Source organism: Gymnodraco acuticeps, unplaced genomic scaffold (assembly GCF_902827175.1).
Source record: "Gymnodraco acuticeps unplaced genomic scaffold, fGymAcu1.1, whole genome shotgun sequence".
Lineage (NCBI taxonomy): Eukaryota > Metazoa > Chordata > Actinopteri > Perciformes > Bathydraconidae > Gymnodraco > Gymnodraco acuticeps.
Window position 1 is genome coordinate 95580 of NW_022990044.1, and position 18284 is coordinate 113863.

The window sequence follows — 18284 nt, forward strand, 5'->3', positions numbered from 1 at the left end:
AGCCTTTGCAGACCATGTACATGCACAACACCTATATAAACACACTACAGCCAAGGGAAAACCCCAAAAGGCATAATAGGTCCTCTAACAATAAAAGGTCAATAGAGCAAAATTGCATTGGCTATATTAAATGGTGTGTAATCCATGTAAACATAAACTGTAGTAATATTTATTCTGTATTTCATTAAATGCATGTCTCAGATAGAGTCCTGATAAGTATACCGCTGCTGTATAGTACTACAGTACAGTCCTGGGTGTTTTCTCCTGTTACTGGGCAATGCTACGGTGTTAACTGTAATTATGCCTCTGTGACCACTGTATGATATTTCTTAATGAATGGTTAGGGGTGAGGTAAACAGACTTTAAGGTCAAACAGAAAATGTTTGGCTTTGCCTGTCCCTTAAATTTGTCTTGTAAAGTTTGACACACCTCGAAGTGTCCTAGCTCTCATGTAAATACAATACAAATGAAAAGAGAAAGAAACAACTAAGACGGGAATGTTTTTTACTTTAAAGAAATTTTGTTTTTTTAAACTGTCTGACTCACGGTGTGTTTATGGAAGCTCCCACGCACAAGCAAATGAGTTGGGAGCGAGGTGACGAGTCTTCTCAGTAGTCGATAACACCATAAAGACTTCTTATATGTGGCCCTGATTTTATAGATGTAATTGACATCAGGACAGCAGATCGCTTGCACATCTTCCGGCGCAGACTGAAAACTCATCTCTTTCGATTCCACTTCGAGCGATAGATTTATTAACAAAGCACTTATATACTAATAAAGGACTGGCTTATCTATAGCCAGTTGAGTAGCACTTGAAATGTTTGGCTCTATGAAACCTGATGTACTTATATGATTCTGTTTTCTTCAAAGTTGTGTCTTCCTGGTCGAATGTACTTATTGTAAGTCTCTTTGAATAAAAGCGTCAGCTAAATGCAATGTAATGTATTTCTTAAAGAGTGTGTTACGTTAATATACTGGATATATTGTTTTTAAATATGTTGTGTAGGATTGTAAAACTGAAATTAATAAGCTAAACTACATCTAACACATTTTTGTAAGAGAGTCAGCACTAGGCAAGGGAAGTTTATTTATATAGCACGTTTCAACACAAGGCAATTCAAAGTGCTTTACAAAAATGAAAGACATTAAGAAATGGCATTTAAAAACAGTCTCATCAACTGTTTGAGACTTTAAAATATGACAGCTAGATCTATAAGAGACAGACAAGGATCTATTTATTATGTAGACATTCTTTTTTTTGCATTAATCAAACTAGAATTTATAATAATGTAAATCATAACTTCAATCGGATGATTCAGTCTCAGTTCTCCCTCTTATTTCATCAGGAGTCATCATTTTTTACCCTCCTCCTTGTCCAAATCCTCAGAGATCGAAGGTGCATCTCTCTATTGAAATAAATAATAATCACTATTAGTATTGTTGAAATTGACAGGCCGTTTTAGTACAAACAAATACTGCTCCAATCCACAAATACTGAATACAGTTCACACCCATGCCTGTTGGCTGGAGGCTTTATCATCCTTGTCACACTACTCCACATGGTAGAAATCAGTTGGGACTGCCTCATTTATCTATATTAATCAAAAATGTCAAATGAATGTACTTATTGTACAGCTAGAGTAAACGTGAGGACTTGCCACAGATCTGTCCTTTCCAAAAGAGCATGTACTCCTCTCGCACCTGTACAACCCAAAAACAATTCAATGCCATTCAAAATACACAAAACTACAAACTGAAGTATTACATACAAGTAAATATACCTGATCTAAAGAACACACGCTAAAATATCCACCATATCAAAAGTTACATATCATCTTAGCTCTTCTGTTTCCCAAATGCAAATGAATGTTTATTGAATTAATATTAGTTAAATGATATTTTCAAGAATTCAAGAACGATCAAGCTAAAGACTACCTCCTTGTTGAGCGCACAGTGGATGATGAAGAGGAAGGTGCCCTGCTGGGAGTTAAGAATTCTGAAGAGGACCCGGAAGCAAAGGTTTAACTGGTAGAGACCCAGCATCCAGGTACAGCCCAGTATGACGAACTGGGCCAAGATCTTGAACACAATCAACCTGTTAAGAATAAGAAAGTTCTTCAACATTCAGAACATTTCCGATCTTTATTTCTTTGCAATCTGGGTCTCAGACTAGAGTAGCAAGGAACAACATCTAATTAAGCATAATGGGGGGGGGGGGGGGGAAGTGGAGTGTGGAACATTACACCCTTTTCACCCTCAATGACCGCCATCTTGGCTTACCAACAGAAGTTAGTGGCTCTGGTCAGCGATCCTAACATTTGGTGAGGCACAATTTGAGACAACAAAGCCCAAGTTACATTTCTAAAATTGCACCAGCAGTGTTTACAGGCTAGCCTACAACATGGCAGTGTATCAGGAAGTTTATGCATTTGGACCCAGCAATAGTGCTCTCTTGTGTGCAGGTGAAAAAAAGTTATTGTGAAAGTTCTCAATTTGATATCAGACAAAGTTAACACTTTTCAACCCCTCACTTATTAATACTTCCTTGTTAGTTTCACTTTGCCTGTAATTCCACCACAGTGATACATGAGATACATCACTCATGTGGTGTAGAAAATGAAAAGGGCAAATATGTCATTGTGTTGCCCAGCAATCAATTACTTTTCACTAGAAATTCAGACAGGCATTGAGGGAATTTCAACAATATTGTCAATAATTAGTGCATGTTGACTTGTTTCTCAGTTACCTACAAATTGGTATTCAGCTAGCTAAAAAAGGTCTACAAGTTATAATTGGTAAGGTTATAACTAGGGCAAGTTACATTTAAAGAATACATCAGGCTGAGCTAAATTAATCTATATTGAAATGAATGGGATGGGATATGTGATATACTCACTGAGGATAACAATCACAGGGCCTGTTAAAGCCCAGATGAAATGTTGCTTCCTAGAAAGCCAGCACCTGAAACAGAATCGAACAATTGAGAACAGGAGAATATGAATTCATAACATATCGTGATTTTGATAACATTTTATATCCATAGCTAACAATGCTATTTACACCCGTGTGTCCATAATAGCTAACAAGACTATTTACACTTGGGTGTCCATAGCTAACAATGCTATTTACACCCATGTACGTGTCCATAGCTAACAATGCTATTTACAACCGGGTGTCCATAGCTAACAATGCTATTTACAACCAGGTGTCCATAGCTAACAATACTATTTACACCCAGGCTACACATTAGATACTGTTACGTCTAATCTGCTCTTCACATATCCCATGAGTTAAAATGGGGTCAAAGTGCATGAAATAGGATCATATTTTACTGAAGGTCAATATGTAAGTAGCACCAAAATGCAGATAGCCTACAACATTTATCATTTGCATAGGCCTATTACTATTTTTGCATTATTGTTAGCTTATTTTATCACATGTCATTAAAGCTTTCATACATTGACAAGAAACAACAATAAGTCACTCCCTACAAGTGACAATGTCCCATGCTGCAGTGGCTGTAATTAAAAGGTTTATACAAGTCGATTTCTCCAGGACAGAGGGTCACACTCACCTCACATTAAATTGCGCGTCTACCAAAAGCCCGCCCTTTTTATCTGAAATAGAACACGCAGCAAAGGAGAGGATTTTCTTTAGTGAGTGCAAAAATAGGGACCGAAGTTAATGGCAGTAAAATGTTTGATACAAAGCCATATAATAAACAACTTTGCAGACTGCTAGTGTTAGCATGCTAGCCAGTTTACTGCTAACTTAACCCAAGTCCTTTCCCATGCAACTAAATATGACAACTTGAAATAAGTGACTTGTGGGTTGTCAATATCCTAAAAGCAATTGTGTATAATTTGTCAGGTCTAATACATGCTGTCTTTTTTTCTAAACCAGAAGCTTTCAACATCTGAAGCGGGCCTCCACACGCGGGCTCAAAACTGTTTGTAGGGAGGCCCAGTGTATGCTAGTGATAAAAACATACATACATTTAAAAAGAAGATCACGTTGAATAGAATAGGTATGATTTGGTAAATAGGAGTGCCGTCTAGACGTTTTTAGCAGGATGTTTTCGAGGCTCTCCTCAAAGCCATATGAAAACATGAATTCACTCACAGAAGACAAACAAGCAGGTAGAGCAGTTCATTATCCATGGGCTCACAGAACAGTCATTTTCAGTTGACCATGTGACCTCATGTTCTTCTTTGCACAAACACAGCAAACAGGTAAATGATGACACACAGCTTTTGTTTCATACATCATCAGTCAAACAGTAAGTTTAATACATTTTCCTTAAGTCATTCTGGTGTATTTTTCTTCGACTTACCAGTGCTGAGGGTGCTGTTGTTGTGGAGGACATCTTGGCCAGAGCAAAAGTTTCACTTCATTAAGCAGAACTCTTAAATACAGGAAGTGTCCAATCAGAATGTACCAAGTACATGATGGGGGGGATTGGGATTTGCAGTCTGAAGATTGTGTTCATTTGTTTAGAAATGGTTAGCTTTTTGGGAGCTTGTGTTTTAATGTGAATAATTAACACAATATTGATACTAACAGATGTGTTTTCCTTTGTGTATTTGAAATGTAGGTGGGGTTGCTTGTCTTTGTGTTACCCACGTTTTTTTTTAAATGGTCTGATCTTTCATTGAATATGTTCCCCTTTGTCTTTTTTTGTGAGGTTTGTTTAGTCTCTTCATTCTTGTTAAGTTAATTTTAAGATAGCATAGTCTGAATCAAGTTCTTTTGATAAACATCTTTTTTTTTTTGCCAAGAACTCTATTACATTTATTACGAAGTGTTTGTGAAACACAACTTTATTTTTAACTCAGTCTACTGCAAGGGGTTTTCCACAAATGAAATGTATTAGCCGGAGAATGCCTTTATACATATCCTGTATTCGAGGGGTGTCGAAGCAGTCGGTTTATTTCAGTAAAAAAACTGGCAAAACTCAGATATAACAGAGATTTATTATGGACTCAAAACAATATAATGTCATAAGACAAAGTTCTTAAAATATACCTATTATTTCACAAATATACGTTGTCATGCAGCAACCAGAACACCCACTTGTGCTAAGGAAAAGTTTCAAACAACAGCAACTTCTCTACACTTATGCTACTAAAAGCATGTACGTTTGGTCAAAATAAATAGCGATGAGCCTTGTCACAAACATGCAGCTGTTCACTTCACAATTGAGTGATTGAAATCAGATTGTATTAGCTTTTATATTAGAAAGTTGCTAAAGCTATTGTACATGTTTGCCTATACAGTATTACTAAACAGAAACATATTTTTTAAGCAGAGGAAAATAATTGCCATGATGACAACATCATTGTTTTCAGATTTTGTTAAAAATATATTGCCTTTTGTGTTGAATAAAAGTAGATACAGCTGAGGCATGCACACACAAGCCTATATACATTTGATGACTTTCATGCCCTACCACAACAATGATTACAACAATAAAACATAATTAATTACTAATGGTTCAGAGTGGGTAAGGCTTGCATTTCTTCTCTCTGTCTTCCATTTCTCCTTTCTCATTCTCACTCCATCACCATTAGCTTGTTTAACCTTCAGCCTTGTCAAAGTCCTCGGAGACTGATGGTGCACCTCTCTGTAAAAAAAATCATGAAATAAATGTTAAACATTGCAGGACATTTGACATAAATCTTTATACAGATCGGTGAAATACAAGACTTTCTGAAAAATGTCTTGTATACATAGATTCACATTATGCAGTAAAACCAGGTTCATTTAGGACATTGTTTAGGATTGTTTTGTCACTTTATCACACTATATTTTTGCATTTTTAATTTTGATTGTCATTTAATAGCTACAAAGACACCTCAAAAAGAAAAAAAGGTATACTAAAATCAGTGGTGGAAGAAGTTATTTTACTCAAGAAAAGTAGCAACATCAAATTTTTTCTGCTGCTGAATATCCTAACCTATTATAGTATATTAAACTAAATCTGTAAAATAACTTAAGCTGTCGAATAATTGCAGTGGAGTAAAAAGTACAATATTGGATTCCAAAATGTAGTGGTGTAAAAGTATAAAGTAGCATGAAAATACTCAGGTAAAGTACAAGTACCTCAAAATTCTACTGAAGTACAGTACTTGAATAAATGTACCTTAATGCATTTCACCACTGACTAAAAGAAATGCAAACGTTTCATGTTGTTAAAGTAGTATCATGCATTGTTGTTGTGTTATTTAAACTTACCACAGATCCTCCTTTTTTTTCTTTATTGAAAGAACAGGTCAGCCATTTAATGTATTCATCTCTAACCTAGAAAACACAATGAAATACAACTTGTTAAGCGTTATTGCTACCAAAAAGAAATATGGCTGTTTGTATTGCCTTCATTGTTAGTAGTAGTGCACTATGAAGAAAAATTGTATCAGAGTCATCTGCATAAAGAGCGTACCTCCTTGTTGAGCAGGCAGTGGACAACGAAGAGGAAGGTGCCCTGCTGGGAGTTAAGAATGATGAAGAGGACCTGGAAGAAGAGGTTGGACTGGTACAGGCCCAGAATCCAGGTACAGCCCAGTATGACAAACTGGGCCACAATCTTGAACAGAATCAGCCTACAAACAATGAGAATTGAATGAGCTTTTATGTTAAGAAGTGTGGAAACTGAATTTTTAACACTTTTTACGTTGCCACTTCCTCTATCATTTGGCCAACTTTACATAACAAAGTATACATACATTAAGGATAGAATATTCAATTGTTAATCTGCATAAGACTATGAAAAACATTCAAATGGACATTATTGATATACTGTCAGATATGGTTATACTGTAAAATTACAATATACGAATTTTCACATTCAACTAACTTGTTTTTATCTTATCTATGCAAAGCCAACCTTGAACATATACACTGTACATACGTGGTGTCTTTAGACTGAGAAACACCGCTCTTCATGTTGACCAGGGTGGCTCTCAGACTCCATAGAGTAGCAAGGAACAATATCCAATTGAGCTTCAAGAAAAAAAAGATGAGTCCACAGCTGGAAAAGACTACTCTTTATAGACTACCACTGCTTAACCTTTTCACTGTCAGATTTCTGGCTAATCACTGCATGTTCCAGGGACATTTCACTGTGTGGCTCCCCATCAACAATTATAACTTACAAGTTACAACTATGATGGGATACTCACTGCAAGGATAAGGATCACAGGGCCTGTTAAAGCCCAGTTGAAATTGCGCGTCCTAGAGAGCCAGCACCTGAAACAGAATCAAACAAACAATTCATGCAACAGATGCTGTCCTACGGGAGAATATGAATTTATTTATTACTGTTTGTCTCACTCACACTTCTGCCTCAGTTGCACCATATCCGTCTGAATATATCACTGCTGAAACACCCACAATCACAAAGGGCACACCGTAGCCAATCACAAAGAGAATTAGCTTGGGGAGGCCATCTCTCTGGATGACCTGCACCTTGGTGAGTCTTCGCACCAACAGGTGAAGCTGTAGTGCCTCCAGCAGCATCCACACAAAACCTGCTACAATTAAGAAGTGCAGGAGCCCCGCCATGACGGTGCAGGCCAGCTGTGGAGACACAAGTAGTACCGTGAAAACAAAGTGAAATTGACCTCAGCAAAGGAGGGTTCAGGTAATACATGTCTGAAAGACCTTATCAAGTATTTTTTTAATAAAGAGTTCCTATTATTTTTGGGAGGGTTTTTTTTCTTTCCTGTAGTGTGTTATAAAGGTTTTTGTCCATGATAATAGTCTGCATCGGCTAAAATCCCAATGTTCACACATTTTGTACATTATTAACTAAGGGGCAGGACATCTCTAAGCGGTTGACCAATCACAACAGACCGGGCCAGCTAACCAATCAGAGCAGATTGGGCTCAGACAAAGGGTGAAATGAGGTGCTGCAGGCACAGGCAGTATGAGAAAAATAAAGCATTTTCTCTACAGTAAAGCATGTACACTTGTCACAGTAGAGGCACAAAATACAAATATGAACCTGAAAATGAGCATAATAGGGCCACTTTAGAACAACATCAATTGCATTTTGTCTTACTGTACCTCTTCATCAGTATATTTGTCATTCCACAGCAGCAGCAGATGGGAGAAGAAGAGGCAGATGCAGAGGTTAAGACGGGCGGTGTTGTTGATCTTGGGGTTCCAGCTACACAGGAGGAAAGTGAAGATGGCCAAACCAAAGAATAATAATCCGACAATCACGCAGATTCTGTTTAGCCACTCTAAGAAAGGATTTGGTGGGGCTGGCTGAAAAGACAAAGCACACAGGCAAACGCATGCTGCGATCAAACTGGCCTTATGTGGGGGAACCTGTATTAGCAAATTACCCCCACACACCAATCATTAAAGGTCACCTATTATGCAAAATCCACTTTTCATGTCTTTTCTACATCAACATGTGTCCCCTCTGTGGAAAGAGATTCAGAAAGTTTCAGGAAAAAAGATTCTCTCTCTTTTTGTCCTGATCCATTTATATAAAAACCTGTCTGAAAATGAGCTGATCAGATTTTGGCCACTTTATGATGTCATAACGATTTTTGGCTTGTGTAACCATTAGCCAATCACCAACCAAGGTAACCCCCCCCCTACCTTATCACCTGAATCTCCTCCGAGAGCACCATTGTGTTCTTTTTAACCAAATATCTCTCAGAGGGGCGTGGGGAGGGGCTCCTTATTTTCATCTAAAGTCACAGACACAGAATCAGCACTGTGGAAACAGGGCTGAAACAGAGGGGTGTATGGGATGCTATAGTGGGTGATCTGTTGGGTATTTCAAGCCAAACACTTCAGAGACATGTTTTGTATATATCTGAGACCTATAATATATTGATAAATAACAGTATAATTGGGGACCTCTAATACCTCCCCAATCTGCATGATGAAAAACATCTATTATGATTTTGACATTGGCAACAATATTTGACCATACACAAAAAAACCTGACATACATCCCCAATCTGCATGATGAGGGCGAATGTGGATAGGTGGGAGCAGCTGCACACCGTGTAGTTTTCATTGGTGTATGCAACCCAACAGCCCTCCACTGACCAACTCATCGTGTCTTCCCCTATCGTCTCCTCTGTTTTCTCCTCCCAGTAGACACAGGTCATCAAACCACTTTCAGGTGCTGTCTGATGAAACCAGTGAAAGATTTTAAGATATGTTGAAAGATATCATGTTGTATCTTATCTTAAAAGGCAGGTGGATGGATCAACTGGGAATCACCTTCTTATGTTGGATGGTGAAGTTGACAGGCTCGGTGAGGTTGGTGTTGTTCATTGACGTTAAGATGGCAGTCATGACATCCGAGTACATCTCTGTCTGGTTCTCTGTTTTAAAGTATTGATGGCTAAGAAGACTCTCCATCCCATTTAATGTGATGAAGGCAACTGATGCAGAACCTGGGAGTGGCCACAAAGTGAAGGGGTTCACTTAAAACACAATATTTCGTTTTTTTGCATGTTTTAGCCCATTTCACATAATCAACATTAATAATTGTTAGCCATTTCCCGACAGCTCTTTGTTTTTAATCTGTGAATGTCTTTGTTCCCATGGATAAACTGACACAGATTTCGACTTAAAAATGAATCCAACTATTGCATGCAGAATTAAAACATACATATGACAGACTAAAGATAAGTTATCTGTACGTTTTTATACAAGGACAAAATGACCTTGTATTTTATACCTGTGTTATTCATGTTAATTTGATTATCTTTTTTTTTTGGTGCCATTTTATAATTTGTTTCCACTGCACTATTTCTTAATGCTCTTAATGTCTTTCAGTTTTGTAAAGCACTTTGAATTGCTTTGTGTTGAAAGGTGCTATATGAATACAATGGCATTGCCTTGCCTTGTATTATTTGTATCAACTATTTAATGACAAGCTTTTTTCTCACCATTGTTGTTGTTGGCCAGATCTTCCAGGTTGATCTCCATGGTGTTATTGTTGGCTGAGAGAGAACTAATCCCTACATCGTGAACTTCAGGCCCGATACTTTCTAGACTTAATTCTAACACACAGGTTAGTCTTTAGAATTAGATTTGATTTTATATCCACCCAGTTCATATAGACAACAGTAAATATCTTAACTAAGATTAACATTCCTTACCCACTGTTTCAGTCTTCACATTAGTCTTGGTTTGGTTCACCACTGGCTTCACCATCGCCGCTACTAAACGGTCTGAGATGCCCAGGATCACACTGCCAGTCTTGCCATCACCTGCGCTACTCACCGTGCTTGACCTCCTTAACCTGCTTGACTTAACACGTGGTCCAACACCTGACACCTCCTGCAAAAATAATACATAAATATTTCAATAGCTCGCCTGCCTGATAATGCAAACTGAGAGTAAGATTAAAGCCTCATATAGATGCACAATTGTTAGCAGAAATACCATGGATGCTGCGAAGCTGTTTGTCACAGTCTGTAGAGAAAGCACACGAAAAAGTAAGAAAAACAAAAAGGTTGATTCAGTGTCATCCATGCGCATCTAATTTCAAAGCCATGTACAATGGTAGAATCACATAAATAGCTAAATTCTTAATCGTTAATTGTAGGACTAATAACATAACCTTCCATACGTTAATATTGTAAAGTGAATTATCTATCATAAAAGTACATTTTCAAGGCTTTCTTGGAGAGTACCAGCACTCTTGTTTTTACTTACCGCTGGTGGTAAAAAGCCGCCTACATGTTCTTTCAACTGGTCATCCATGTTGCCAAGAAAAGCTCTCTCTTTTGTTTGTCCCTACAAGAAATACACAAATGTCACCTCACCACTGCTTTTCTTAGCTTCAATGGGTTTTTAAGTGTATTCAAACATTGAAATAGTTTGGCATATTTGGTTTTCACACCTTCTTAAACAAAATCAACATAGCCCATTAGCCAATGAACTAACTTATTTCTATATATCCCTTTTTCTATACAAAATGTAGACATCGAATTAAATTAAATTATATATATTCAATTCAAAGACTTTTGAGAAGATTACATTTTTGAAACATGATCATTGCAGCGTTCTCACATCTGCATTTTGTATTACTATTGGTTTAGTATGTCGGTGGTGAATGGCACATACATCCATCTAAAATGTATTGTACATACTTAATACTGATGAAACAAGTGTGGCATATTTGACTGAGGCATCTGCAATTTCAATTACATTTTAACAAAATCCTACGACACAAGTAAGAAGACAGTGCCACTTTGTTGGCGATATTTACCTCTGGGGGTTTTATTTCTTCTACAAAGCTCTCAATAGCTGTTGAACGAAACGAGACAAACGATCAGTAATTAAGCACATCAGGATTTGGCAGTGTGCTGTTAATACTGTAAATGGATCAATCCTCAGCTCACTTTGACAATATGTGAATCCGACTGTCCAAACAATTCCAGTTGAAGGAAATAATCCATCAGGACAAGAACAATAAAAGGTCCCCAGTACATTAGTGCACACAGTGTCTTTACCACATATACCAGGGTTCTCATAGCACTCATCTATATCTGTTGTTAGAGAGAGAAAACACAGTTAGACACTTAATAGTAAAGATATATGATAACAAAATCAGACTTAAAGTGATGTGTGCACACACCTGTGCATGGGTTATTATAGCTGGCAATCACAGCTAGCTTATTGAGTCGAAAACCATGGAAGCAGTCGCAGAAGTAAGAACCGATGGAGTTTGTGCAGTTGGAATAGGGACCACAGATCGGGGGAACTTTGGCACACTCAACAATATCTGCCAGTCAAACAACACACACATGAAGCAATCATCCAGTCAGCTTTGTATGGGACAATTGAGTTGCAATTTTCCATCTGCTTTTAGATCCTGAAAAACATAATTTCAAATACCGATACAGATGTTGGTCAAGCTGGGTTCTGCAGCTGGGTCAGTCGGTGCGAACCCCACTCGACATTTACAGGTATAAGCTCCGGGAGTGTTAGTGCAAATAGATTCAGGACCACAGATGGTGATGTTTAAACACTCATCAATATCTGAGGAAGCAATGGTTAACACAGTAAGCATTAAATTGTGAAAATACAAGAAATGAATGGGAATAAAGTGATTTCATTACAAAATAAAAGCAATGAAAAGGGGTTTTAACAAAGAAATACATAACTCAAAGTTCATAAATATGAACCATGTTTTACTTTAAAAATAACGTAGCCTATCTGGTGATGGTGAGGGCTGGAGTGAAATCAGGTATTTGAGTCTTGTTCTCGAATCCAGTAAACACTAACTACTGTTGAGGTGAGCATCTTAGTTCAAGAGGTGCATTGCAATACATTTATGTATGTTCTTTTTGTTGGTTGTATCATATTTGTTTTACACATTTTCTGGATTCATTACATTTAGCACTGACCTTGGCAATCAGGTGTTGCCTCAGTTACAAGCTCGTAACCATCATGGCATTCACACGCATAACTTCCCACGTTGTTGGTACAGGTACCCGGTCCACAGATTTCATCGCAACACTCGTCATAATCTATAAAGCAGAACAAGCAACTGTAATCCATGTTTGTATATCAGCCTGAAAAATGTAATGTCATTGCATCTCATTACTGACGGGGACACGTTTTTTAAATGACACCTGTGCATGGGTTGGTCCCTGAAGGTGGTGATGTTCTGTTTGTTGCAATGTATCCAACCCAACAGGTACATGTGTATGCCCCTATGGTGTTGGTACAATTTGAGTAAGAACCACAAATGCCTGTAGTCTTCAGGCACTCATCACTATCTGACAAGAGAAATCAGGAGTTCAAATTGGGAAATGTTCATGCTCACGGAATGCAGACTGTAAGTTTATATGAAACCTCTTAATGAACTTTCATCAAAACAAAATGCAAAGAGACAGTTACTGTATAGCCATAATACATCACACTGTGATTAAGTGCATTTTAGATTTGATAAATCTACTTACCAGCACAACCATATGAATCTGGTGTGGGGAGGTGTCCAGGGGGGATTTCATACCCAGCAACACAGACACACCCTCCATTATCTGTGCACTCAGCTAGTGGTCCACAGGAATCCGACATACACTCAGAATGATCTAACATAGATATACCACACACACACACACACACCAAGATTTAATTAGGTATTTTTTAACTACAGTTAGCAGCATACGGGACATGTCTTCACCCAAATATAAAGGCAAGGATGAAAATGAGTTATCATCATTACTTACAGGTTGCATAACCTGTAGTAATGCTGACTGGTTCAGCTGTTGGTTTATATATGAAGAATCCTTCAGGACAGATGGTCATGCTCATGGAAATAGTATGGCTATTACAATTTAATGATTGATACGCGACCCCGTGTGTTGGAGTTGAAGTTACTTTTGTTGGATATGCAAATATAATATAAATGGCGTAGGTGAAACCAGCGCGAGGGCCTTGAGTGCAGATTTTTATGACTTGGTCTCCACCGATTCCAGTGAAGCGCCACCATTTCCCAGTAAGAGCTGTATCATTCTTTGGGTACCCGGGAAAGGTAGTTGATTCAAATAAGTGGTTGCGCCATGTTTCAGTTATGTTTGTGTATCCATCACAAGAACCTGTGTGAAACAGCAAAATGTATATCAATAGTATATAACACAAATGTGCAGTATTTCATCTATAACAAAGTATTTATATCTGATGTTTAAAATTGAACATCATTCTTACCAGCTGGAAAAGTACAATTGCCGAGGGTGAAAAGGGAACCTTTAAAGCAAAAAGACATAAGTATTGTTTTTTGTTTTGTTTACAAGTCTTTTTATTTCATTGTAGTGTACAATAATCAATGCCATTTCATTTACATTGTAATACCACAGTACACTCACTACACTCCCCCCTCCCTCCCTCCACCCGCACATGCCCACACAGGCAAAACCAAAACATCAAAATAAAACAAACAAATAATTATACAATACAGCGACAATGTAGACAATGACAACACCACAACTAGTATTTCCGGCCGTCAGGACAAATAGCCACAGAATGCACCATTCCATCACTGGTCATATCTCAGATATATTTTCCAAATAAGAAAACAATGGCAACCATAGAGCTGTCCACGATTATATTTTTCCAATGTCATTTTCTCCAGAGGTAAAACATGTGTTATCAATGAAGAGTTTAAATGTTGGAGGACGTTCATTCTTCCAGAATAAAAGTATACATTTCTTGGCAAAATATGTTATTGTGATTAGTATTCTGTAATGTTTGGGATTCAGTTTAAAGTTTGGCATTTCATTTAACAGGAAAAAACATGGATTTAGGCTCATTTTGATGTCTAAAACGGCTTTTGTGAGAACATGAATCGAATCCCAGAAATGTTTCAAGAGATCACAGTCCCAAAACAGATGTTCCTTCCTTTACTTTACATCTCGGACATTTTGGAGAGTTTTCTTTAGAAATGTTATGCATCTTTATGGGTGTGAGGTAAAATGTGTTGATACATTTAAAGTTTGCTTCTTTGATTTTATTAATTGTGAATGGAAAGTGTATTCTTTCACAAATATTCAGCCAAGTAGTTTCATCTATCTGCATCCCTAAGTCCTTTTCCCAGACCTTTTTTAAAGTTAGAAAGGATGACTGAGCTCTTTTAGAAAAAAGTGCATTAAATTCACTAATTTTACCTTTGATCGTGCTCGATGACATCAATATCTCCTCCTCTTCTAACAATCCCGATCTCAATGTATTGCTTTTGATAATTGATTGGATCACGTTCCTAATTTGCAGGTATCTGAAAAAATCCTTATTTGAAATGTAATATTCTGCTCTTAAATCATTAAATGATTCCAATGTTATATCTTTATGAGACAAATATTTCAATTGCTTTATACCTGATTTCGTTCATTTGTTTATATTGATTGGCAACAAATATTTGCTAAGATCAGGATTGTTCAAAATAGGAGAAAAGATGGAAATACCAGAGTTAACATGAACTTTTTTTGTACAGTCCCTCCAGGCTAAATGTGTATTGACCACTGTAAAACATTTGTCCATATTTTTCACCTTATTGAAATCTTTAACAAATATAAGAGTTTCCACTGGCAACGGGTCAAAGACATTGGCTTCTATCTGAACCCATAGTGAATCCTTTCTTCCCAGAGACCAAGATAGTACATTTCTTAATTGAGCTGACCAGAAGTAGTGTTGAAAATTGGGAAGACCAAGACCACCCATAGTTTCTGGTTTCATAAGAGTAATTAACTTGATTCTTGGTTTTTTATTACACCAGATACATTTTGAGATATGTCTATTGAGAGATTTAAAAATAATCAGCGGATAAATAGCATGGTAACATTTGAAAAAGAAAAATACATCTCTGTAGAATATTCATTTTTATGACATTGATTCTTCCTAGCAGTGATATTGGTAATGTGGATTTTGTCAATGAGTGGATTGTAATTCTCTTTAAACATATTATCCAGGTGTGGTGTTATATTTATTCCTAAGTATTTAAAGCCACCTGGTGACAAATTAAAAGAACAAGACTTTTCCAGATTTGCTGTTGGGGTCATATGTAAGAAACAAGCATTAGATTTCTTAAAATTAATTGTATATCCTGAGTATCTTCCAAATTGCTCTATCGTGTCGTGCAGATGTGGTACTGAATTTTCTGGGTCTGTTAAGTAAAGAATAATATCGTCAGCATACAGACACATTTTGTGTTCACCGTTAATCTTCACTCCTTTAATACTTATGTTGTCTCGCACACATGACGCCAGCGGTTCAATCACAATAGCAAAAAGCAAAGGTGACAGAGGACATCCCTGTCTTGTCCCCCTTGTTAGTGGAAAAACATCTGAGGAACTGCAGTTAGTGATAACTGCTGCTTTAGGATTTTTATAAATTGATTTGACCTGTTCAAAATAGCAAAACGAAAATTCCAAATTCTCAACCCTGTCAAAAGCCTTCTCGGCATCTAAAGAAAGAAGCAGAGAAGGCCTCCGACAGGTGTCCAAATGGTTTATAATATTCAAAAGTCTCCTTATATTATCAGAAGAATATCTGCCCTTGACAAAACCTGTTTGATCAGGATTAATTAGTTTAGGTAAAATAGTTTCCAGTTGTTTTGCTAATAATTTGGTGATAATCTTATAATCATGATCCAAGAGGCTTATGAAGAACAATTCAAGGGGTCTTTTCCATCTTTATGTAGTACAGTAATATATGCAAGATTCATTGATTGAGGAAGTGTTCTGTTGTGAGAGAAGTTGTTAACCATTGACATAAATATAGCTTGAAGTTCAGTCCAAAACTCTTTATAAAATTCTGCCGAGAAGCCATCTGGCCCTGGGCTTTTATTTATAGGCATAGATTTAATTGCAGCCAAAATGTCTACTTCTGTAATTGATGAGTTTAGATACTCTTGATCTAAATCAGATAATGTAGGTAAATTAATGTTATGGAGATAATTGTCCAGTTCATCTTGTGGGTAATCAGATTGAGATTTGTATAATTTGTTATAAAATTCATAAAAAGTATGGTTAATCTGTTTTGGGTGGTAAGTTATTTTGTTGTCTTTCAGACAAATTGCTTTTATAGCCCTTTCTGCTTGCTCCTTCTTTAATTCAGCCTCTGTTATAACAATACACTAGATTGACAAAAATTGACAGTATTATTGTTTTATTTGTAAATAATTGCAGTTCAAACAAACGTATCCAGATTGTATGTTTCTCTGGTTGCATATCGAAATACAGACACAAATGTAAAAATAATTGTGCAGCCTTAGCAGGTTTATACTCAGTGAAAATAATAGATTCTTATTATTACTTATTTAATGTAAATGTTAGTTAATTGTCACACATTATTAACAATATGAAACATGATTTAACTCACCGAGGAGAAGTAAAAAGACACAGCACTTCATCATGACAGATCCGACTCCACAAAACATCAATCACTTGTTTCTAATCTTTGTATACTGTAAGTACGTTTTGGAAATTTGCACAGCACCCAAACACTGTTTTCACAGGGTCCGATACCAATGCAAAAGCCAATGCAAATTCACTTACGTGTGATGGAAAAGTGTAACAGCTTCCACCAAGACACGAGGAGAGCTCTTAAAGGCACGCAGCAACACATTAACAAGAATCACTAATTAATCATAATTCACCATATGCTTAGTAGCACAATGGTGAAAACATTTTAAAATTAAGAGTGAACATGTTCCATATTTCACAGAGTAATAATATTTTAAGGAAGCCAGCATCAGCAGCAAACAGGGGCATGTTTATACGGACCAATCAGAGGGATTGTTTAATTGGCCACTCAGATTAGTCAGAATCAGAATCAGAATACCTTTATTAGTCCCACGGAGGGGAAATGTACGTAGTTACAGCAGAACAAGAGCCACAGACAGCTCAATGTTACATATGTTACATGCATTAAAGTACTAAGTTATGATATAATAAAAAGTTACATAATTTTCAAAATACACGTCCTGTAACAGTTCTTAGGATTTAGACGCCAGGTATATATTACACAGTTACTAAGGGCATATATTGCACATATGCATAGCACATATTGCACATAGATGGATGGTATTTAACAGCAGCAAGTTACACAATTTACAAAATACACATCTTGTAACAGTTCTAAGGATTTAGCAGCTAGGTATATATTACACAGTTATTAACGGCATATATATATATCAATATATATATATATATATATATATATATATATATATATATATATATTGCACATATAGCACATATTGCACAGTTGGTTGGTATTTATTTAGCAGCAAGGGGTGATAGTCGTTTCAATTGGCCAATCAGAGAGCTCGTTTCAATTTGCTAATCAGAGAGCTTTTTCAGTAAGCCAATAATAGTTCGTCCTGATGGGCTAATTAAAAGGCTTGTTTTAATTGGGCCAATCATGTGACTTGTTTAAATGGGCAAATGAGAAGGCTTGTTGCAATTGGCCAATAAGGGGGCTGATTTGAATAAAAAGTTGAAGCATCATAAGACATTTACCATAAAGTATTATTAGCTAGCATGCAAGACTGTCTAAAAGTGGTTTCGTTTGTCTCCAAATATGACCCTGTGAATGCCAAAGCAAATATACAAAGTAACATTCCTACTACTTCTATTTCGTTTTGCCATAATCAACCTGTCAGTATTTGTTGTCAAGAGTGTTCTGCCCTCGTGTGGTCAACTTGGTGAACTAGATCTGTACGCCACTAGAAATAAGGTAACAACATAAAGTTCACGTCCGTTAACAAGATAAGTTATAATGTGGACAGAGATTTAGTT

General features: G+C 36.8%; 1 protein-coding gene across 1 annotated transcript; it reads right to left on the reverse strand.

Moving 5' to 3' along the window:
• Positions 1-1082: 1082 nt before the first annotated feature.
• Positions 1083-13305, reverse strand: LOC117545668 (adhesion G protein-coupled receptor E2-like). The gene is made up of 21 exons (XM_034215529.1): positions 13221-13305; positions 12951-13082; positions 12621-12767; positions 12393-12515; positions 11881-12024; positions 11621-11767; positions 11385-11531; positions 11252-11289; positions 10696-10776; positions 10423-10452; positions 10137-10317; positions 9924-10037; positions 9250-9425; positions 8973-9155; positions 8068-8271; positions 7337-7578; positions 7182-7248; positions 6911-7002; positions 6443-6602; positions 6238-6303; positions 1083-1409 (listed from the first exon to the last, which is right to left on the reverse strand). The coding sequence occupies exons 1-21, from the start codon at positions 13303-13305 to the stop codon at positions 1356-1358; spliced, it is 2613 nt and encodes an 870-aa protein (XP_034071420.1). The 3' UTR covers positions 1083-1355.
• Positions 13306-18284: the final 4979 nt, after the last annotated feature.